The sequence below is a fragment of the Fundulus heteroclitus genome, unplaced genomic scaffold, assembly GCF_011125445.2.
Source record: "Fundulus heteroclitus isolate FHET01 unplaced genomic scaffold, MU-UCD_Fhet_4.1 scaffold_77, whole genome shotgun sequence".
NCBI classification, from domain to species: domain Eukaryota; kingdom Metazoa; phylum Chordata; class Actinopteri; order Cyprinodontiformes; family Fundulidae; genus Fundulus; species Fundulus heteroclitus.
The window spans coordinates 801,116-825,872 of NW_023397219.1; the positions used below are offsets into that span (position 1 = coordinate 801,116).

The 24,757-nt window shown below is 44.5% G+C and overlaps 1 protein-coding gene across 4 annotated transcripts in view; it reads right to left on the reverse strand.

The window, feature by feature from the left end:
• Positions 1 to 24,757, reverse strand: part of LOC105922918 (GTP-binding protein 2-like) — a 245,600-nt gene that overhangs the window by 166,262 nt on the left and 54,581 nt on the right. For 3 of the 4 annotated variants that reach the window (XM_036134214.1, XM_036134213.1, XM_036134212.1), the window contains one exon: positions 5,619 to 5,803. The exons of the other annotated variant lie outside the window; for it this stretch is intronic. In XM_036134214.1, coding sequence (XP_035990107.1) covers positions 5,619 to 5,803 — 185 coding nt within the window. The remainder of the gene's footprint in view (positions 1 to 5,618; positions 5,804 to 24,757) is intronic. 4 annotated transcript variants of the gene reach the window in all.

Consider the following 24,757-nt stretch of genomic DNA (forward strand, 5'->3'; position numbering starts at 1 on the left):
CGTGAAAATCAAGATGTTTTATTTCTCTTAGCGAAATATAGGAATAGTGCCGTTACATTATCGTTCAGTTAATGGGTTAAAATTGAAAACGTAACACTTGTTAGTACGATCGCAAGGGATTGCTATGTCTGTTAAAACTAGACTGATCACTCAGTATAACACGTTCTGATAAAGTAAACGGCTCTGTGGTCATCTCCAGATGTGTCACGAAAGTATTAGCTTTATGTCATTAGATTGTTGCATGTCTGTCTGCTGAAACTAAAAACCCACCTTCCTGAGTCCATCACAGCTGTCTACTTGTTCGTTTTTTTTGTGTGGATAGACCCGCATGAATGGATTATATAAAGCTGATTCCAAGTGTGATCAAATTAACACAGAATAAAGTTACTGCCAAAATGATCAGATCTAATGATATTTTAATTCAGCAAAGAACCATATTAAGAAAACAAGATGTGTCGCTTTAAAAAAAAGAACAGTATATGAGGAGTTTCAATATATATATATATATATATATATATATATATATATATATATATATATATATATATATATATATATATATATATATATATATATATATATATATATATATATATATATATATTAGGGCTGGGCAAGTTAACGCGTTAATTTCGCGTTAATTCATTAGACTATTAACGGCGATATTTATTTTATCGCGCATTAACGCATGTTGCTCACATGCTTTCAGTCAGTGTCAGTCAGCAGGCACACGGCAGCACTCTCCCGCTCCCCCTCCCCTCTCGTACATAGCTCAGCGGCGCCAGCCAATCAGCACGCAGGCTCAGCCTGGCCCGCCCACTTAGGTCTCACACAAACTTAACACACAAACAGCTGAGAAAGAAAGCAGCAGCGAAAAAACATGAACAGAGGAAGTAGCACCGTTTGGCTTTATTTTAATACTGTAAATGAAATCAAGCTGTATGTTTTGTAAAAAGCCGGTTCATTTCAGTGGAAACACAACAAATTTCTCTAAGCACGTGAAAAAACACGAAAACATCGAGCCCCAGAAACGGAGAGAGGAGACGAAACTTCTCTCATTGCCCCGACAGACCCACAGACGTCTCTGACTGAGGCGTTTCAGTCCTCCAGGGAACATCCAGGTAGATCAGTGGATGGATGGATGGATGGATGGATGGATGGATGGATGGATGGATGGATGGATGTTACTGGAGCCCACACATAACATGTAATTAAGACCTTGAAAGAACCCAGTACATATATTAAAAAGTGTTATTTAAGATAAGATAACATTAGCTAATCCTTTTTTTATCCCACGACGGGGAAATTTATAGGATTAAAGCAACAGGCAGGTGCACACAACACAGACAAAATTACATAAGGATTGAAATATATAAGAGGTGGATTAGCGAAAAAACACTGAACATAACATTGTTATTATTATTATTATTATTATTATTATTATTATTATTATTATTATTATTATTATTATTATTATTATTATTATTATTATTATTTAATTGTAATAATAAAATAAAAACCACAAAACCCAAAAGGTCAACAGTTTCATGATACATCAAGGTTAGGGACTGGCTAATATACAGCAGGTCAAAAAAGGCCATATTTTGGCTGCAGTGCTTGCTGTTCTCTTATGAAGAAAAGATCAACTAGTGCACTAAATTCAATAGATGGGTTGAAAATATCCAGTATAAAATAAGTGCTACAAATGTTACAACACTTTTGTTCATATGGCAGCAGGACATTAAAATAAAAGTGCTCTTTACACTACTTTTGAATTCATTCTTGGAGTTTGTAAATACAATGCGATTAATCGCGATTAATCAGGGCGATTAATCGCGATTAAATATTTTAATCGTTGCCCAGCCCTAATATATATATATATATATATATATATATATATATATAGATATATATATAGATATATATATATATATATATATAGATATATATATATATATATATATATATATATATATATATATATATATATATATATTTTTTACAATTTTAAAAAAATATTTTGACTTCACATTAAAAGTTTTATTGATTTCAAACACTGCAGCCAATTGTTATATGTGCTGACCAGACAGGTTGGTCTGAAAGTTTTCCTCTCTAAGGAAACCCAGCAAGTTGCATCAAGTCTCTCCAAGCAGCATTCACTCCTCCTGAAAGAGCGTAGAGCCACAGTGGACAGTTGTCTGCATTGTTGATGGCTTTGCAGCAATCCCTCATACTGAGCATGCATGAAGCTTCATATTCATAAGTTAAACTGCTATCCTTAGGTTGTGAGAATTGATCCTTGCATTTTTACTGGGATTTTGAGGTTCTATTGGCTAATTTTTTCAAAGTAGGCTGACAGGAAAGGGGTTATGAGAGGGAGGAAGACACGCGGTAAAGGACCTCAGGCTAAGTCGAGGACTAAGGCCTCTTTTTATATATATATATATATATATATATATATATATATATATATATATATATATATATATATATATATATATATATATATATATATATATATATATATATATATATATCCGTGCACCATCAGAGCAGGCCCCAATCGGATTGGATTTGTAAGTAATGCTGTCCTCATCTTGCACAAAGTCAGCCAAGAAATGTATGCTGGAAACAGACTATCATGCTGAGCATATATGTATCCCCTTCCAAAAGGGATTAGCAGTATCCCACATTCTAGATTTTTGGCATATAAACACCTCTTATAACAACAAGCACCTGCTGAAAATTTGAAGCTGTTAGCTCTTTTAATGAAGAAGTTACAAGGGGATACAAAAAATATCGGGGTCAGCCTGCCAGAATATGTATCCCCTTCCAAAATGGACTAACAGTAGCTCACATTCTTAGCTCCCTCTAAGCTGCACGCGTGTGCATTCGCGCACAGCAAAGCTATGCTGCGCAGTAAAGAAAATCCAACCTGAACTGTAAACAAAATAACGGTTAATAATGGTTAATTTTTAACCATTTTGCAACTCTGGTGTGATGGTGTTGTACCACAGTCTCGCTCTGTGAGCGCAAGGTGCTGATCGGAGCGCACCACTGATGGGTTGGGCAGACGCCTTTATGGTTGGGCGGGTTGCGCTGTGCGTCTTTGTTCTGAGCGTCGTTTCGGAAAAAACGGCTGATCTACACTGAGTAGAAAGCTGCTACTCTGAGTAGTTCTTCCTCCCTTTGTCATTCTCAGCATGTCCGATTTCAGAACAGATGATATCAGTCAGGTAACTAAACACAGCGCCCGATCAACCATTTGTAAAAAATAAAAAAGCCAGTCCACAAGCATCCTCCTTCACATTATTTATTGACTGTATCTAAAAAAAATCAAATATATGTTTAATTCAAATGGAAATATAAAATAATACAATGCAACATACAATGATTTAAATTGTATTGTGTATACTTGGTCATCAAATCAGTGTCAGTTAACTCTGTCAACCAGGTTGCCTGTAGGGATTTTTAAGGTCCAGCAGGTGTCAGTATTCAGTGACACAGTATCGGCACAGTACCAATACAGTTTGGCAATGTGTCGAAACGTTTCATGACGCCTCATCGACCCATCACTACTTTTGGAGGTTCAGGTCTGAGTCCATCACTACAACCAGATTTCGGGCCTGATCAGTGGTTTCTAGCTGAAGCGACTGAAGCTGTGTGCTAACTTTTGATTTCTCCTCTATTGGTCCAAATATTATTACTTCAGTTTTGTTTTTATTCAATTGAAGAAAGTTTTGACACATCCAGCAAGATGTGCACCAACAATTTGTCCTCCTTTGAACTCACCCATGTCACCCATAATGTTGTGTGCATTGCAATATTTTGAGCAAAACTGGGCTCTTACCCTGCTAATTGGACCTTCACACTCTGCTCTTATTGGTTCAATGTGCAATTAATGATGATCGGCCACCAGGCTGGTCCAATTTAGTTATGAAACCTCCCACACTAAAATGAGAGGTTTATGTAAGGCAGAGGTTACAAATGTAAACGTTACGACCTTTTGTTTGGACCGTTTTTGCCTTTTCTTCTTTCTATTAAAAACGGCTCTACGAAAAGAAGTGGAAACAACGCCCCCAAAATCACGCTTGTGGCCAAAAAGTGTATTATGTCAGTAGTGGTTTAGGACTACCGTAGCAAATGAATGGGAAACGTTGACTGTCGGCTGTCGCCAATTAGCTCATTAGCTGCGTCTCAGATCGAAATACGCAGTTTGCAGCTCTGCAGACGCAGAGTTTTCCCGGTCGGCAGGTTTTGATGAAGACAAATCCTTTTCACTCAGAACGTTTGATTTAAAATCCCCAAGCGATGAGAGCCTACGACCAAGGAACTCGGAAGCTTTGCCTTTGACGGTCATGCCCACCACCAGGCGGGTGCCTTCTTCAACTTCTTCAGAAGTTGAACGATTCTAGTTTGCATTATTTTTTTTAATCCGTTTTTTTTTTTTTTATTAATTAATCGAAATTAGCGCGTTATTTTGACAGCCCTAATAAAAACACTAAAAAGTGATACAGGTCCAATGCAGCAACAGCCAAGCCACACACAGGCGCCATGCTCTGTCCCTTGTCATAAGACAGTAGTGCCGGTTGATGTAGTCAACCGGCACTACTGTACTACCGCATTGGAGAGCCGTCTGCACCAACTGACAACACAAAATAGTTAAAAATGTCCTTGTACGTTATATGAGGCCACTTCTTCATATCATACTCTCAGTCATAAATAGTTTGAGGCTGTAGCACGGACCTGCCACTTCGATTGCTCTGCAATTTTTGGAAATGTTGCCGCAACAGTTTACCAATTCAGTCAAGCTAATGTTATTTGGCAGAGGGAAGCGCTGAAACGGAAGTGCCGCACAAAAAAAACGGAAGTTGGACCCATAGTTACTTCCGTGTTCGAAAATAAGGTGGATAGTCCGGAAAATACGGTACATACTTCCATAAAGAATTTTAACACTTATACTAAGTTTTATTGTGTCTATTGTTTTGCCAAACAAGGAAATGACACTGAAATTATATATTTATCTAAACGAGGGCTAAATTGTCCCCTAATTATTGGTTTTGAATAATAAAGGAGGTGAGAGAAAAGAAAAAAGATTTACTAACCACAGAGGAAGGGAAAGAAAATTCAAGATATTTTCATGGTTTGTCTTATTGTAAATAATCCTATTTTTGAGGTTAACCAGAAAAAAAGTTGTTGAAAAATCATAAATTATACAGTATATAGTTTGAATTTGTGATATTGTGCCAACTCCAATCTCAATTATAGAAAATTATTATTAAACATTTTTATTAATTTAAAATTAAAAACCCTGGACGCCTCCCTGGTGAGGTGTTCCGGGCACGTCCCACCAGGAGGAGGCCCAGTGGAAGACCCAGGACACGCTGGAGGGACTATGTCTCCCGGCTGGCCTGGGAACGCCTTGGGATTCCTCCGAAGGAGCTGGCCCAAGTGGCCGGGGAGAGGGACGTCTGGGCCTCCCTACTGAAGCTGCTACCCCCGCGACCCGACCCCGGATAAGCGGAAGAAGACGGACGGATGGACATTATTAAAATGTTGCCAGATGATTCTCAAAGAACTTCAGTAGAAAAGTAAAGGGATTCCATGATGTCACCTACTTCTCTGCCATCCTCTTTAAGGTCTTGAGTGAGGCTTTCATGTCAGCCTCTGTCAGACCAACCAGCAAGCCGTTGTCTTCCACTCCAATCTGGTAAACAGCCTCGCCGCGGCCCTCCTGCAGACGCCACTTAAGTTGTGTGGCCAGATGCTCAAAGCGATACTGAGTGGGGTTGACAAGCTTTAACTGGAGAAAAACAAGAAACAAATACAAAGTTGTGAAGCAGATACATGAAATTAAATTATACTTGTTTAATCCCAAAACATAAAGTTACAGAATTTTACTTTAATAGAAAAAATTAAATGATCCCTAAGAAGAAATTATCTTTATCAGTCTAAAATCTTCAAAATTCTTAAGAACTGTTATTCTAAAGAGTACATATTTCTAAAGAAGCTTAAATTTTAAATCAAACAAATGAGAGAAATAGAGTTTATTGTGAATTTTTTCCCCCCTCAGAATCATAATATCCCTTCAACTGTAAAATGAATGATTAAACCAGATCTAATTACTAAAGCCTTAAATCTAAGTATTTTTGGCCCAAGAAAACCATATGCTAAAATCAAACGAAGACAAAAATGCTGCACGCACATTTGGTGCATGATGAACATGCACAGCACTGTTTGAGGGGATAGTTGTTTGAGTTGAATTTTAAACTTTTATCTTTTAAATTCAAAAATACTTTATTAATCCCAAATGGAAATTAAATGCTGGTGTAACTCATGTTATATGGGATTCTTCGACAAGTAGTTGCAGACGGTGATGGCTGTAGCAGCCTGTCTTACTGCAGATCTAAAGAAGCCTCTGACTAAAGACACTCTTGTTGTAAGACATCTTGATAAAGAGGATGCTCAGGGTAATCCATAACATTCATTTCATGAAGAATCCTTCTTTGCCCAGTCATCTCCAGAGGTTCTAGATCAGGGGTCGGCAACCTTTACCACTGAAAGAGCCATTTGGACCCGTTTCACACAGTAAAGAAAACACTGGGAGCCACAAAACCCTTTTGAAATTTTAAATGAAATCCCACTGCATATAACACATTTTTTGCGACACAATGGACCGGGAGCAGAACCAACGCATCTTTGCCTCAAAACTTCTATTGTTTTATGGAAATCATCAACTCTGCTAATGTCAGAGTTTTTATTTTGAATAAAGCTTGGTGCCAGTAAACGCACGTCATGGTTGGATTATTTGTTTTCATCCCATATAAACGGTACTTTTGGAATACTTTTCTTTTAATTTGAACACATTTTAATCACATCCGGGAAAGTCACGCACGTAAACGAGCTCCTGGCATTAACCAGCTAACAAGCTAACAGCTGCATTAGACGAGCTATCAGACGTTCAGGCGGAGTCCTGCGCAGCTGAAGCTCTGACTTCAGCTGCGCAGGACTCCGCTCACAGCCTCGAGCCAAGCGCTGTTCGCTTTTCCTCACTTTGAAAATGAACAAACGTCAGATATAGAAACGACTCTTACCCTGCTGTTTAGCTCTCTTCACCCTTAATCAATGAATATTTTAGGTCCTGTGTCACCGTGGTCACCTTGTTATTTGTAGAATTTACTACAAAAAAACAGCATCTGAAAATTCCGCCTTCTCTGCTTATTTCGCTCTGCAGCCACTCGCAAGTATTATTTCTTCTTCTTGAGTTTATTGGCAGTTGGCAAACATCTTTTCAGTGCGCATTACTGCCACCAACTGGTGAGGAGTGTTCATCAGCCAGCATTGACGAGACTGCCTGCATGAGGTACACAGCTCTGTGACATAATTGTTTTCAACAGCTGAGCCGCACCAGAGGCATCAAAGAGCCGCAGGTTGCCGACCCCTGTTCTAGATGGTTCCCGAGAAAAGAGCCGGCCTTTATAAGATTGTTGACCTTCTTTAAGTCATTTGCTCTAATGCATCTACTCCTACAGACGATGGCAGAGGAGACCACACTCTCCACAACAGACTTAGAAGATCTGCAGCATGTTGCTGCAAATACTGAAGGACCAGAGTCCTCAAAAAGTAGTCTGCTCTGTCCCATTTTGTGGATGGCTTCACAGTTGCATCTCCAGTCCTTTCTGTTTTCTATGTGGATAGCAAGGTATTTACACCTTGCTATCCACACCTTGCACCTTGTATTTACCCTCCACCACCTCCACTCAACTCAACCTTTATTTATAAAGCACATTTAAAACAACCGGGGTTTGACCAAAGTGCTGTACAGATATCACAGTTGCAGGAAATAAGGTAAAAATTAAAAAGCTAATTTAAACATAAAATAGAATAAATTAAGTTGAAATTTAAAAATTATTTATTTATTTATTTATTTTTTGCCAGATGTACACTTAGACTTGATTAAAAGCCAGGGAGAAGAAGTGTGTTTTTAGGGAGGATTTAAAACTTAACTTCTCTCATGATGGTACTAGTGTTAGACCTATTTATGTTTCTCCAGAAATCTACAGTCATCTTCCTTGTTTTATTAACATTCAGGAGGAGACGGTTGTTTTCACACCATGCAACAAAGTTGTCCACCAGCTCCCTGTACTCGACTACTTGTCCATCTCTCATACACCCAAGGACTGCAGAGTCATCAGAATATTTCTGAAGATGAAAAAAACAGTCTAAGAGGTAAAGAGTGAAAGGGAAGGGTGGGAGTACAGTTATCTGTGGTGCTGCTGTGCTATAGACTACCTTGTTAGTTGATTGCTGATAGTTACTTGTTTGCTTACTCAGATGGGCCAACAGGAGTCTCTCTAGGACTTTCATGATGTGGAATGTCAGGGCAACAGATATAAAGTCATTGAGCACTGATGGGTGAATTTTCTTTGCAACAAGTGGAACAAGATAGGACGTCCTCCACAACCAGAAACTTCTCGTTGATCAAACTAAGGTTGAAGAGGTAGAATCCCAAAGAGCTCCTCTCCACAGGCCATTAGGACTCTGGGGTAGTTCAGTTCCAGTTCAGTCTCTTTAGCTGCCTCTTCACCTGACTGTTGAGTTGATTTTGTGTCTGTACACAAACTTGGGCATCTTCTGATTTCATTGAAAACAAATACACAGAAGCAAACTGTGATATCCTACGGTGGCTGTAGCAATCATCACACTAGAGTTGTTTCCTTGGCCTCGTGCCATTTATTCTTGCACACTTAACAACAACCTAAACGTCTCTCTAGCCCGTGGCTTGATCTTTCTTCTTCTATATATCAACGGAGCATGTCCCCATAAGTGTAGCGTTATAACAGGTAGGTAGCGCCCCCTAGAGGCGTTAATCAATAATGCTTATACATGTCAGTATATCTACTACATCCCTCCCCTCTAGATTAAAACACTTTAAACTACTCTCAATAGCCATTTACACTAGACAATTATTATTACCGTATTTTCCCAACTATAAGCCGCTACTTTTTCCCCATGCTTCGAACCATGCGGTTCATAATGTGGTGCGGCTTTTCTGTGGATTTTTCGTAACCCGCCAGGGGGCGCTTTAGCAGAAAGTTAAAAAAAAAACGAGACGGGTGGGAAGTCAAAGTTGGAAATCAAAGAAGAAGATAGCGCTAATTTTTATTTAGCACTTGCAAGTAGCAGGCACAACGGAGAATTTTGTTCAAATTCTCATCCCATACCCATCAATCTGGCAGTACAGGAAGGAAATAGAGCTGCCGCACGTAAACTTGACATGAATGAATACATGGTTCAGCGCTGGAGACGGCAGCGGGAAGAACTCATTCAATGTAAAAAAAAACTAGAAAGGCTTTTAGAGGACATAAAAGCAGGTGGCCTGAACTTGAAAATGTTCTTGAGACTGGGTTAACACTCAGAGAGCAGGTGGCCGAGGTGTATCCACCATGCAAATCCGGCTGAAAGCCAAATCAGTCGCCCGCGAAATGAATATTGATGATTTCAACGGAGGACCATCTTGGTGTTTCACATTCATGAGAAGAAAGAACCTGTTCATCAGAGCGCGGACAACTCTCTATCAGCAACTCCCCCCAGATTATCAGGAAAAAGTTGCAAATTTCCAACAATTTGTTCAAACAAAGGTTGCGGAGAACACCATAGGACCAGACAACATTATAAATATGGATAAAGTCCCACTGACATTTGATCTGCCTCTGACCAGGACCGTAAACAAGACAGGTGCATCGTCCATAATGGTGAAAACCACCGGACATGAGAGAACACATTTCACCTGCGTCCTGGGCTGCACCGCCTCTGGAAAGAAGCTTCCCCCGATGGTAATTTTTAAGCGCAAAACAATGCAGAAAAGACCAACTCCCGAAGGACATAGTGGTTAAAGTCAACAAGAAAGGATGGATGGTAGAAAGTTTAATGAAGGACTTGTTAACAGAGTGCTACGGAAAGCGCCCAGGAGGATTTTTTCACTGGAAAAAGACGCTTCTTGTTTTGGACAGTATGAGGGCCCATATCACCGATTCAGTGAAAGCAGTCATCAAGAGAACTAACCTCAATTCCTGCTGTGATTCCTGGTGGTACAACAAAGTTTTTGCAACCTCTGGACATCAGTGTGAATCGAGCATTTAAAGCAGCACTCCGGAGTGAATGGGAGGCTTGGATGACGAGCGGCAAAAAATCCTTCACAAAAACTGGCCGCATCCGAAGAGCATAATTTTCTGATGTATGTCAGTGGATCCTAACAGCGTGGAACAGTGTGAAGGAATCTACGATCACCAACGGGTTCCGAAAGGCAGGACTGCTGCGTGAAGAGGGCACCACAGCTTCAGAGCCAGCTTCACCCCGGGATGACAGCGACACGGAGAGCAACACTGATATCCACACAGAAAAGGTATGTGAAGAAGCTCTTCTGAGCCTGTTCAAGTCCAACACTGAAGAAGATGACATGAGTGGTTTCAGTGCGCAGGAGGACGATGAATAAATCAATCAATAACTTTTCTGTTTTGTTTGATCAGCACTTTTACTTTTGTGCTACCGGCACCATTCCGAAACTAATCTGTTCAGTTGTATTCTGTTAAACGAGGTACCGGTAACCACTTCAGTTGATATCAGCGGCTTTTACTCCGGTGCGAAGTTTATATGTACTTCTCTAGTTTTTTTAAAAAACTTAGTGGGTGCAGCTTATATAAAGATGAGCTCTATAGTCGGGAAAATACGGTATTATTATTATTATTTTAAACAACACATAACACTCTAACTAGGGATTAATTTATGTGACCCTGCGCTAGCATGAGGGCGGCTATCAGCTGGATTTTCAACAGCACGGAGCCAGGTCTCCAATTCTGACACCCTCGCCTCCAAAGTTAAAAAAACACTACATTTATTACATGTACCATTATCACTAAAGGAGGCAGAGGAATAACTAAACATCTGACACAGAAAGCAGGAGATAGGGGGAGACTTAGTCGGGACGGAGAAGTGGATGGAAGAGTAGAGGAAGAAGTCATTGTGAGGGTAAAGCTAGGCGAGGCTAAACAAAGGCTAGCGCCGTCTTACAACGCCGAGAAAAGCAAACCGTGTGAAACACGAGGAGTCCCAAAACATGATGTGCAGGAACAGAGAATGTTTTAAAAGTGCTTATGTGTTAAAAACAGATGTTACAGCAAAGAGATTAAAGATAAAAGCAAGACTGGAGCAACAGACCGCAATTCACACCTTGACAACAGGAAGTGACACAATATGCCTTACCGCAAACAAGAAGTCTAGACTATAGCTGCATGAAGTCTGGACTGAATCAGCTGAAACATATTTGTTCTGTTCTAAAAACGATCGTAACATTTCTTCAAGAACAAAGTCGAATTTTTATGATAAAAATACAGGGTTGGAATTTGAAATTGAATTTACATGTTGAATTGCACTCATCACACACACAATATCATATCATCTGCGAGGATTCTAGAGAGGAACACAAAATGCATCCCCTGAAAAACTTTGATAATTTGCTGCTGTAATATTATATTATATTGTATGTAATATTATAGATTTTTCAGAAAAAAAACCTAACAGATGTGCATAATCAAAAAATATCAGATATACAATCATAGAGCATTCAGTACTGTAAGAAAGCCCTCACTGTTTCTGGATAAATACATTACTGTATGGGTTAAGTTCCATTCCGTTTTATGCCTCTTTCCTTGTAAGTTTTAAATGTCCCATGCTCCTGAATGCACGATAGCTTTCTGACGCTTGCGAATGCATCACACTGGTCTATGAACGCTGTGCTGTGTAGATGCACGTTTGATCTTCCGCTTAAGACAAAGCTTTGCAGTTTCAAAACTCACGTCGGCTCTCACGGTTTATTGTTCTGTGTGAATGACAAGAGACCGCAACAAATAAATCAGCCGTACCTCGGATAAAAACTTTGGATTTAATGTTGTTCATAACACCCGTAATTTTGTGAACGAATTTGCCAAATAACAGTTTTTTTCCCCACAAGAGGTTTATTAAAATGTTTTGATATCATTAATTTAAGAACAAGTAACTGCGTTGGTCACATTTTAATCAGTTTTCTTCGTCGATATTCAGTTGTAGAGAGCGAGGTGCGCTCCCGCGACATGGGATGCATATCTCGGCAGGCATGCACTTTTCGGCATAACACCCCGGTCTGTGTTTTGATCGGAAAAGTAGCATCTCGGTTGGAACAAGGAACCCAATCACTCGTTAATGTTGCTCTCAGTGGAGACAGATGCAAAGGTGATTTTTGGGATGTATAATCGGGGAAATGTAGGCGGCGGCAAGAGCTGCTATAGACGGCGATGGCAATGAATTAAAACTTTGTTTTTTGTTTTGGAATGTTGGCGAGGCGGTAGCCTAGGTTTGGTCTCGATTTTATCTTGAATCTCTTTGCTGTGATATTTCTCTGTTTCCAACATAAGCACATTTGAAACATATTCTCTGTTGCTGCACTTCACATTTGGGAACTCGTGTTTCACACGGTTTGCTTTTCTCGGCGTGGTAAGAGGTTAGGGTTAGCCTAGCCTAGCTTTAGCCTTACAATGGCTTCATCCTCTAGTGATATTATTCCTTAATATATACAAATTTCCACTTTTGAGATTTGAGACAGTTTTGTTTACATCCCAAGTTTAAACAGTCCGGTTTACAAGTCTGCACTTTGTATGCACTTTGTGTTTAATGTGAAGAGGAAAAAAAATAAAATACATGTGTATTTTGCAACACAGTTAAGCCACTTTCATTATTGTAAGAGCACATAGAATTGAATCAAACTTAATCGAAATTCATTGATTCAGAGCTGTATAAATTGAAATCGAATCGACTCAGGACTTTGGCCAACATACCCAGCCCTAGCATCTCTATAAAAAACTGGTCCCACTGTCCATGCCCAAGCTTATAAACATTCCGTTAAAACTTACAACTCAGCACTCAATCTGCCCGTTCCAAATTCTGCTTGGACATTATGCATTCCAATTCCTCCAACCCCCGCATTCTATTTACAACATTTACAAAACTGACCAAACCACTAGATAACATTACCTCCACATTCACAATAGAAAAGTGCAATAACTTCCTGACATCTTTTCATATAAAAATCCAAACCAATCACAGCTCGCCGACATCCACCTCCTCCGCTTCTCCACTGGTACCTACAATTTCCCCTCTTACATCCCTCAGCTTAACTTCTTTCTCTACCCTGTCCATCTCAGACACCACCAAACTTCTCATAAACATTAAATTCTCCTGTTGTCATCTTGACCCCATTCTGTCTCCCCTCCTTGAAATCTGTATTCTCACCTTCTTCCGTTACTCTCCAAAAATCCTGGAACGCTTAGTCATCTCCCAACTCAATCAACATCTTCACACATCTCAGTTGTTTGAAACTTTTCAATCTGGATTCCGCACCCAATTCTGCTGCCCGTCTACTCACCTGTACCCGGTCCAGAGATCACATCACCCCTGTCCTCCAACAGCTTCACTGGCTCCCTGTCCAATACTGTATCCAGTACAAGCTTCTCCTCGTGCACAATCCATCCATCCATCTTCTTACACTTATCCAGGGTTTGGTTATGGGGATAGCAACTTCAGTAGGGAGGCCCAGACTTTCCTTTCCCCAGCCACTTGGGCCAGCTTCTCCGGGGGAATCCCAAGGCGTTCCCAGGCCAGCTAAGAAACATAGTCCCTCCAGCGTGTCCTGGGTCTTCCGCTGGGCCTCCTCCCGGTGGGATGTGGCCAGAACACCTCACCAGGGAGGCGTCCGGGAGGCATCCTAACCAAATGCCCAAGCCACCTCAACTGGCTCCTCTCAATGTGGAGGAGCAGCGGCTCTACTCTGAGTCCTCCCTGGATGACTGAGCTCCTCACCCTATCTCTAAGGGAGAGCCAAGACACACTACGGAGAAAACTAATTTCAGCCGTTTGTATCCGTGATCTCGTTCTTTCGGTCATGACCCAAAGCTCATGACCATAGATGAGGGTAGGAACGTAGATCGAGAGCTTTTCCTTTTGGCTCAGCTCTTTCTTCAGCACAACGGACCGGTACAGCACCCGCTTCACAGCAGAGGCAGCACCAATCTGCCTGTCAATCTCCCACTCCATTTTCCCCTCATTCGTGACCACAAGATACTTGAACTCCTCCACTAGGGGCAGTAAATCCTCCCCAACCCGGAGAAGGCACTCTACCCTTTTCCGGCTCATGACCATGCTCTTGGATTGGGAGGCACTGATTCTCATCCTGGCCGCTTCACACTTGGCTGCGAACCGTAGATCACAACCTGATGAAGTCAGTAGAACCACATCATCCGTGAATAGCAGAGACACGATCCTAAGGGCCCCAAAACGGATTACCTTGGCTGCGTCTAGAAATTCTGTCCATAAAAGTTATGAACAGAATCGGTGACAAAGAGCAACCTTGGTGGTGTCCAACTCTCACTGAAAACGAATCCTAATTACTGTCTGCAATACAGACCAAGCTCTGACACCGGTCATAGAGAGACCTAACAGCCCTTATTAGAGGGCCCAGTACTCCATACTCCCAGAGTAACCCCCGCAGGACCCCCTGAGGGACATAAAATCTCATAATAATCAATACGATTCAACTGGAACCAAAAATAAAACATTTAAATGTGGTTTACTATGAGGTTTCTCCCTCCAAAGACTTTGTTAGTTAATGAATTGATCTCTGACAATCAAATTGATTTATTTTGTCTGAGAAACCTGGCTGCAACAGGACTACTTTAGTATAAATGAGTCAACTCCCTCTAATTATTTAAATTCCTAGAACTACGGGAAGAGGAAGAGGAGTAGCAACAATCTCAGGGATTATACAGGAATGAGTAACCCTAATTTAATGCTTTTTAATGCTCGTAGAAATAATTTTAATGCCACCAACGAATACCCATGACTCTCCTATATATATATATATATATATATATATATATATATATATATATATATATATATATATATATATATATATATATATATATATATATTAGGGCTGGGCAAGTTAACGGGTTAATTTCGCGTTAATCCATTAGACTATTAACGGCGATATTTACTTTAACGCGCATTAACGCATGTTGCGCTCATGCTTTTATTTTTGTGAAGGTCTGTTGCTGCGGTGTAGGGGTTTGAATCAGAACAGTAGGTGGCGATAATGCGGCAATAACCTCGCTGTCAGCCCAGCCTCGGATTCAAAGAGGAAGAAAGGTGCTTGCCGGAAAAAAACAAAGCTGACATGGGGAAGGCGGTGTTTCCCGCAGGAATTTGCTTAGGCGAGGCGGTGAGTTGGCGAACGGAACAAGTTTTGTGCAAAGCGGAGCGGGGTCTGCATCGACGCCGTCGGTGAAGTCGCTTCTCGTTTCAAAGTATCCATGTGTTTTTGCCTGTTTTTTCCCCTGCCATTCACTATATGCACGCAAGAAAGCAACAACAAAAAAACGCGTGTTAACGTCAAATAAACATGCACGCATATCGAGTTAGCAAGCATTTCAGTTTAAAGTTCTTCCAGCAACGAGTATGACAGAAACAAGTTAGTTGTAACCACTGCCAAGTTAAACTTTGGTATTGAACATAAAATGGTAATGCTGCTCCCTGCGGTTACCTCAGAAATTGCCTGTTTTTGGTAGATTTTTTCCCCTGTCAGTGGCAATAAGCTTTAATTTATTATTATTGCTATTTTTTGTTTTACATGTCTAAGTTGAGCTTTACACTAAATATGTGTTACTGATAAGTGCTACAAATGTTACAACACTTTTGTTCATATGGCAGCAGAACATTAAAATAAAAGTGCTCTTTACACTACTTTTGAATTTGTTCTTGGAGTTTGTAAATACAATGCGATTAATCATGATTAATCAGGAAAATTATGCGATTAATCGCGATTAAATATTTTAATCGTTGCCCAGCCCTAATATATATATATTTATATATATAGTCTGGGTCTTTCTGCCAAGACCCAGACTGGCCAGTCTGTCACAGGCAGAAAGACCCAGGGGTGTACTCGAACCCAGGACCTTCTTGCTGAAAGGCAACAGCGCTACCCACTGCGCCACTGTGCAGCCCTATATATATAAATATATATATATTAGGGCTGGGCAACGATTAAAATATTTAATCGCGATTAATCGCATAATTTTCCTGATTAATCATGATTAATCGCATTGTATTTACAAACTCCAAGAACAAATTCAAAAGTAGTGTAAAGAGCACTTTTATTTTAATGTTCTGCTGCCATATGAACAAAAGTGTTGTAACATTTGTAGCACTTATCAGTAACACATATTTAGTGTAAAGCTCAACTTAGACATGTAAAACAAAAAATAGCAATAATAATAAATTAAAGCTTATTGCCACTGACAGGGGAAAAAATCTACCAAAAACAGGCAATTTCTGAGGTAACCGCAGGGAGCAGCATTACCATTTTATGTTCAATACCAAAGTTTAACTTGGCAGTGGTTACAACTAACTTGTTTCTGTCATACTCGTTGCTGGAAGAACTTTAAACTGAAATGCTTGCTAACTCGATATGCGTGCATGTTTATTTGACGTTAACACGCGTTTTTTTGTTGTTGCTTTCTTGCGTGCATATAGTGAATGGCAGGGGAAAAACAGGCAAAAACACATGGATACTTTGAAACGAGAAGCGACTTCACCGACGGCGTCGATGCAGACCCCGCTCCGCTTTGCACAAAACTTGTTCCGTTCGCCAACTCACCGCCTCGCCTAAGCAAATTCCTGCGGGAAACACCGCCTTCCCCATGTCAGCTTTGTTTTTTTCCGGCAAGCACCTTTCTTCCTCTTTGAATCCGAGGCTGGGCTGACAGCGAGGTTATTGCCGCATTATCGCCACCTACTGTTCTGATTCAAACCCCTACACCGCAGCAACAGACCTTCACAAAAATAAAAGCATGAGCGCAACATGCGTTAATGCGCGTTAAAGTAAATATCGCCGTTAATAGTCTAATGGATTAACGCGAAATTAACCCGTTAACTTGCCCAGCCCTAATATATATATATATATATATATATATATATATATATATATATATATATATATATATATATATATATATAGGAGAGTCATGGGTATTCGTTGGTGGCATTAAAATTATTTCTACGAGCATTAAAAAGCATTAAATTAGGGTTACTCATTCCTGTATAAACCCTGAGATTGTTGCTACTCCTCTTCCTCTTCCCGTAGTTCTAGGAATTTAAATAATTAGAGGGAGTTGACTCAGTGGAAGACGGCTTTTAAGACTCCGTTAGGTCACTTTGAGTACCTAGTCATGCCCTTCGGCTTGTGTAATGCCCCGGCAGTTTTTCAGGCATTGGTTAACGACGTCCTGCGGGATTTTTTGAATGTTTTTGTTTTTGTCTATTTACATGACATCCTGATTTACTCTCGTGACCTACAACAACACAGGCAACATGTGCGACTTGTTCTCCAGCGATTACTAGAAAATCGCCTGTTTGTAAAAGCCGAGAAGTGTGAGTTCCACCAGACTTCAGTTTCGTTCCTCGGTCTTGTTTTGGAAGGCGGTCAAGTGAGGTCAGACCCAGAAAAAATAAAAGCAGTAACGGAGTGGCCAGTTCCTGAGTCACGTAAACAGCTTCAACGTTTCCTTGGGTTCGCCAATTTCTATAGGCGTTTTATCAGGAACTACAGCCAGATAGCTTCCCCGTTACATGCTCGTACCTCCACCAAGGTCCCTTTTATCTGGAGTCCTGAAGCCGATGAGGCATTTAATCGACTTAAGTCCCGTTTTTCCCAGGCTCCCATACTCGTTCACCCTGATCCTGCGAAACAATTCACCCTTGAAATAGACGCTTCAAACACAGGTGTGGGAGCGGTCCTATCCCAACAGTCTGAGATAGATAAAAGGTTACACCCTTGTGCATTCTTCTCCCGTCGCTTGTCCCCTGCTGAGCAGAACTATGATGTAGGCGATCGTGAACTGTTAGCCATTAAGTTAGCATTGGAGGAGTGGCAGCACTGGCTAGAGGGATCCGAGCAGCCCATCATAATATGGACAGATCACAAGAACCTCTCCTATCTGCAGACAGCCCGTAGACTCAACTCAAGGCAAGCCCGTTGGTCATTATTTTTTTCTCGTTTCAACCTCACCATAACCTACAGACCAGGCTCCAGAAACATTAAACCAGATGCTCTGTCTCGTCAATTTGCCCCATTTGAACAAGAGAAGGAGCCGGAACTTATTCTTCCCCCCACATGCACTGTTGGAGGACTGCATTGGGATCTGGAGGACAGGATTAACCAGGCCCAACTATTAGATCCGGATCCTGGTACGGGTCCACCGGGACTAAAGTATGTTCCCCAATCTGTTCGTCCGGAGGTTTTACGCTGGTGTCACGATGCTAAGTTTTCCGCCCATCCGGGCATTTATAGAACCCAGTCTCAGGTGTCCCGGCGATTCTGGTGGCCATCGTGGACCAAGGAGAGACTATGTTTTAGCTTGTCCTATCTGCGCCCAGAATAAGTCTTCTAACCAGCCACCTTCTGGGTTGTTGAATCCTCTTTGTCAGGATTTGGGTTTTGTTTCAGCTGTTTGTTAATTTTGATGTATTAGTTATCTCTCCGGTCTTTAGAATCAGTTTTGGTTTTGGGCTCTTTCTTGTTTGGTTTCTATTATAGCTTGTGTGTGTTGTGTTTAGTCTTAGGTTTAGGTTCTGTATTAGTTTTGGTTTATGGAATAGGTTAGATTTTATTGTAGTTTGATTTTATTTATGTTTCCAGTTCAGTTCTGTCTCTTCCCAGCAATCTGTTTATCTGTCACTCCCCAAACACCAGTTACCAGCCAATCAGATCTGCTCACCTGTCAACCTCCAGTCACTAGCCAATCAGTTCAGTTTCCACCTGTCACTTGTAATTAGTCTTCACTCCCGTTCACCTGCTCACTCCACTATATAGTTCTGCCTCGGTCTTCAGTTATCAGCCAGATCATTAACGAGCCACGGTGAGTTTAGTTCCAGCATTCTATTTTCTGATTGACCTGTTGATGATAACCCGAGAGCCTTTTTTTGATTCTGAGCCAGCCTGTTCCCTGATCTGTTTGTCCTGCCCTGTCTGACTGATTTACCGGTTTACCGACTAGTTTCTGTCCCATGGTTATCCGAGCTTGCTTTGCCCTGTCTGTACCTCTGCCTATTTTGGACTGCTTTTTGTGTACCGGATTTTGGACTGCCCTTTTGACTATTGAGCCCGCCTGTCCCTGTTTTCATTATTAAAATCCTGTTTTTTGCCTTAACCTCACTTGTTTGGCTTGAATACTGGGTTTGCCTGATTCACGATCATAACAGAATGATCTGGCCTAACTAAAACCTATCGCCCAACAAGTTTTTAGAGTTGTTTTTTTTCCCCTCCACACGCTATGGCTTGGGAGGGTTCCAGATTGGCGTTCTGTCCCCCTGGTATCGGTCCCAGACGCCATCTCTCCAGCAGCCGCAGCAGCAGTAACCCGCTGCCTGCTCGGAGCTTACGATTGGGAGGGCTGTTTTTAACAGATTCAGGTTCTGCTCAAGATAGAAGGGATCACTCACCCAGCGACACCGCGGTCGGCTCTGCCCATGGGTTTTATCCAGACCCAACTTTGTTTATGGAGGTCGAAGCGGAGGTGGTGCGGGATCTTCGCCCGGATCTTTTTCTCTCTCTCCCTCCAGAGGAGGAGATGCAGGGAACGCTGTGGGCTCCGCCGATCCCGGCTCTACCGACAGAATCAAACCTCCAGCAAGTCCTGCCGTCCCGCCGTCGGAGGAGGGGAAGGAAACCTGTGGGTCGCTCCCTCACCCGTTCTGTTCGGCCGACAGGCGAGTCAGTACCGCGCCCGTCCGTTGCCACTTCCTGCTCAGTGGATCGGAGTCCGGTGCTCCCCAGAGCTGAGCAGCCCACAGCGCCTCCTGGTGGCGCCCGTGATGCTGAGGATCTGGCTCTGGAGGACCAGTTAAGAGCTTTTGCCCCTATTATTAAGGACCTTAGGGAGGCTCTTTTCAGCCGGTATTCAGAGGAGCTGGAGACTAAATTAAAGGAGGTCGAGGGGCACTATAGAGAGGCTCTCCAGGGTTTCTATAGTGGACTCAATCCTGTCCCCAAGGGTCCAGCCGACGCCCCGGCACCTGCACCTGTCCCAGAGGACCCGCCTCCTACCTCAGCTTCAGTGCCGGCCTCCGGCAGCTATAAGGCAGCACTGTCTGCGCAGCCGGCCCAAGACGCTGCAACCCCGGAGGGTCCGCAGCCGGCCCAAGACGCTGCAACCCCGGAGGCTCCGCAGCCGGCCCAAGACGTTGCAACCCCGGAGGCTCCGCAGCCGGCCCAAGACGTTGCAACCCCGGAGACTCCGCAGCCGGTCCGAGACGCTGCAACCCCGGAGGCTCCGCAGCCGGCCCGAGACGCTGCAACCCAGGAGGGTCCGCAGCCGGCCCGAGACGCTGCAACCCAGGAGGGTCCGCAGCCGGCCCGCGACGTGGGAACCCAGGAGGGTCCGCCGCCAGTCTGCGACGTGGGAACCCAGGAGGGTCCACCGCCAGTCTGCGACGTGGGAACCCAGGAGGGTCCGCCGCCAGTCTGCGACGTGGGAACCCAGGAGGGTCCGCCGCCAGTCTGCGACGTGGGAACCCAGGAGGGTCTACCACTGGCCCACGATGAGGGGGTTCAGACGAGCCCTCTTTCAGGCCGCAACTCGGGGGCTCATCGGGACACTGGGCGCCGTGGCCCTCGCCCAGACGACAAGCGGCGCCGTGGCCCTCGCCCAGACGACAAGCGGCGCCGTGGCCCTCGCCCAGACGACAAGCGGCGCCGTGGCCCTCGCCCAGACGACAAGCGGCGTCGTGGCCCTCGCCCGAACGACAAGCTCCGTCGGGGGCCTCGCCGAGAAGACAAGCACCCAGAGCCCCATGGAGACTTAGAGGCCCCTGGACCTCTTCTGAAGCTCTTACCCCCTCATCTTTGGCTTGACAGCCAATTTCCCAAGTGGCTGACCAAACTGTCTTTGTCGGAGGTTCTGGAAGGGTTACTGATGAGGTTCTGGGTGTTAAAGGGTCTGGGAGCATCTGAAGCCTGTAGCCAGGCCCCGTCTGAACCTGTAGCCTGTAGCCAGGTCCCGTCTGAACCTGTAGCCTGTAGCCAGGCCCCGTCTGAACCTGTAGCCTGTAGCCAGGGGCCGTCTGAACCTGTAGCCTGTAGCCAGGGGCCGTCTGAACCTGTAGCCTGTAGCCAGGGGCCGTCTGAACCTGTAGCCTGTAGCCAGGGGCCGTCTGAACCTGAAGCCTGTAGCCAGGGGCCGTCTGAACCTGAAGCCAGTAGCCAGGGGCCGTCTGAACCTGAAGCCAGTAGCCAGGGGCCGACTGAACCTGAAGCCAGTAGCCAGGGGCCGACTGAACCTGAAGCCAGTAGCCAGGGGCCGACTGAACCTGAAGCCTGTAGCCAGACTCCTCCTGAACTCTGTAGCCAGGCTCTTCCTGAACTCTGTAGCCAGGCTCTTCCTGAACTCTGTAGCCAGGCTCTTCCTGAACTCTGTAGCCAGGCTCTTCCTGAACTCTGTAGCCAGGCTCTTCCTGAACTCTGTAGCCAGGCGCCTCCTGAACTCTGTAGCCAGGCGCCTCCTGAACTCTGTAGCCAGGCGCCTCCTGAACTCTTTAGCCAGGCGTCTCTTCTAGCTCTTAGTCCGGCGCCAGGTTCTGTTCTCTCTCTCTCCAGGCGTCGGTTCCTGAGGGTCCTGTTCTGCCGCCGGCCTCAGAGGTTGCTGCTCCGCCGCCGGTCTCCGAGAGACATGCTCCGCCGCCGGTCTCCGAGAGACTTGCTCCGCCGCCGGTCTATGAGAGACCTGTTCCGCCACCGGCGGCCGGACATCTTTGCTAACCGGGGCCGTCCTACAGGACACCCGCCGGATTACCTGTCTCACAGGGGTCGTCCGCCGGGACGTCCGCCGGAGAACCTGACACGCCTAGGACGTCCGCCGGAGAACCTGACACGCCTAGGACGTCCGCCGGAGAACCTGACACGCCTAGGACGTCCGCCGGAGAACCTGACACGCCGAGGACGTCCGCCGGAGAACCTGACACGCCGAGGACGTCCGCCGGACAACCTGACACGCCGAGACCGTCCTTCGGGACGTCCGCCGGACAACCTGACACGCCGAGGCCGTCCTTCGGGACGTCCGCCGGACAACCTGACACACCGAGGCCGTCCTTCGGGACGTCCGCCGGACAACCTGACACGCCGAGGCCGTCCTTCGGGACGTCCGCCGAACAACCTGACACGCCGAGGCCGTCCTTCGGGACGTCCGCCGGACAACCTGACACGCCGAGGCCGTCCTCCTCGACGCCCGCCTGAGAACCTGACTCGTCGGGGCCGTCCTGCTGGACGCCCGCCTGAAAACCTGACTCGTCGGGGCCGTCCTGCTGGACGCCCGCCTGAGAACCTGACTCGTCGGGGCCGTCCTCCTGGACGACCGCCTGAGAACCTGACTCGTCGGGGCCGTCCTCCTGGACGCCCGCCTGAGAACTTGACTCGTCTTGTTTTTGTTTGAGTTTATATTTGGACATTTATTTGATTCAAGCCCTCCGTCCTGCACCTCCCTCCACCCGCCCGGTCTAGTCCGTTTTTGTTTATCATTTGTCTTGTTTAAGGACGTCTGGTATCCGTCCTTAAGGGAGGGGCTCTGTCAGGATTTGGGTTTTGTTTCAGCTGTTTGTTAATTTTGATGTATTAGTTATCTCTCCGGTCTTTAGAATCAGTTTTGGTTTTGGGCTCTTTCTTGTTTGGTTTCTATTATAGCTTGTGTGTGTTGTGTTTAGTCTTAGGTTTAGGTTCTGTATTAGTTTTGGTTTATGGAATAGGTTAGATTTTATTGTAGTTTGATTTTATTTATGTTTCCAGTTCAGTTCTGTCTCTTCCCAGCAATCTGTTTATCTGTCACTCCCCAAACACCAGTTACCAGCCAATCAGATCTGCTCACCTGTCAACCTCCAGTCACTAGCCAATCAGTTCAGTTTCCACCTGTCACTTGTAATTAGTCTTCACTCCCGTTCACCTGCTCACTCCACTATATAGTTCTGCCTCGGTCTTCAGTTATCGGCCAGATCATTAACGAGCCACGGTGAGTTTAGTTCCAGCATTCTATTTTCTGATTGACCTGTTGATGATAACCCGAGAGCCTTTTTTTGATTCTGAGCCAGCCTGTTCCCTGATCTGTTTGTCCTGCCCTGTCTGACTGATTTACCGGTTTACCGACTAGTTTCTGTCCCATGGTTATCCGAGCTTGCTTTGCCCTGTCTGTACCTCTGCCTATTTTGGACTGCTTTTTGTGTACCGGATTTTGGACTGCCCTTTTGACTATTGAGCCCGCCTGTCCCTGTTTTCATTATTAAAATCCTGTTTTTTGCCTTAACCTCACTTGTTTGGCTTGAATACTGGGTTTGCCTGATTCACGATCATAACACTCTTCCTATCCCCAAACGTCCATGGTCCCACATTGCCATTGATTTCGTTACTGGACTCCCTGTTTCCCAAGGCATGTCAACGATTTTGACTGTTGTTGACCGTTTTTCGAAGTCTTGTCATCTCATTCCCATCCGTAAGCTACCTAACGCCCTCCAGACTGCCCAACTCCTCATTAAACATGTTTTCAAGCTCCATGGTATCCCTGTTGACATTCTCTCTGACCGGGGTCCCCAGTTTATTTCTCAGGTCTGGCGGCACTTTTGCTCCGCTCTGGGTGCCCGTTACACGCTCACCTCCGGATACCATCCTCAAACCAACGGCCAAACAGAACGAATGAATCAACAATTAGAGACCACTCTCCGTTGCCTCACGTCATCTTCACCTACCGACTGGAACAAGTTTTTGCCTTGGGTAGAGTATGCCCTGAACTCTCACATCACCTCAGCCACGGGACGTTCACCTTTTGAAGTTGCCTTAGGATATCAACCTCCACTCCTACCCACAGACGAACTCAGGATTCCCTTCACCTCCGTCAACGACTATATTGCTCGCTGCCAGAATATATGGAAAGAGACGGTTACAGCACTCACTCGCACCGCAGAGCGGAGTAAGAGGTTTGCTGACCAGCACCGCAGACCAGCTCCCCATTATCGCCCCGGTCAGAGGGTTTGGTTATCATCCAGAGATGTATTGACTAACCCATCCGCCAAGAAGCTTGCTCCCCGGTTTACTGGTCCCTATGAAATAGAGACAGTTATCAACCCGACCACCGTCCGCTTACGTCTTCCCCCTCACTCTCGTGTTCATCCCACTTTTCATGTATCCCAGATTAAGCCCGTTTTGGACAATGATTCATACCCTCCTTCCGGACCCCCTCCACCCTCCCAAGACAGTCAGAATCCTCGCGTCATCAGGGTTGTGGATGCCCGTCGACGAGGTAGGGGTCACCAATACCTCGTCGATTGGGAGGGTCGCAGCTCTGGGGATCGCTCATGGATGTCTGCAGCTACCATCGCCAATCAGGATTTGATTCGGGATTTCTGGTCTACTCAGCCCAGTACTTCTTCGTCTGGGCCGCCAGGAGGCGGCCGTTGAGGGGGGGGGTAGTGTCAGGGTTCTCTGTGTTGGCTGCTCTAACTCTACTCCTCAGGTGTGTCTAGTTGGCTGAGGAGGCGTGGTCCACACCTGCAGCTCGTTGCAGGCGGCTTCCTCTGGCTTCTTAAGCAGAGCACTGGCAGATGGAAGACGCCGGAGCCTTAACCAGTCGTGGTA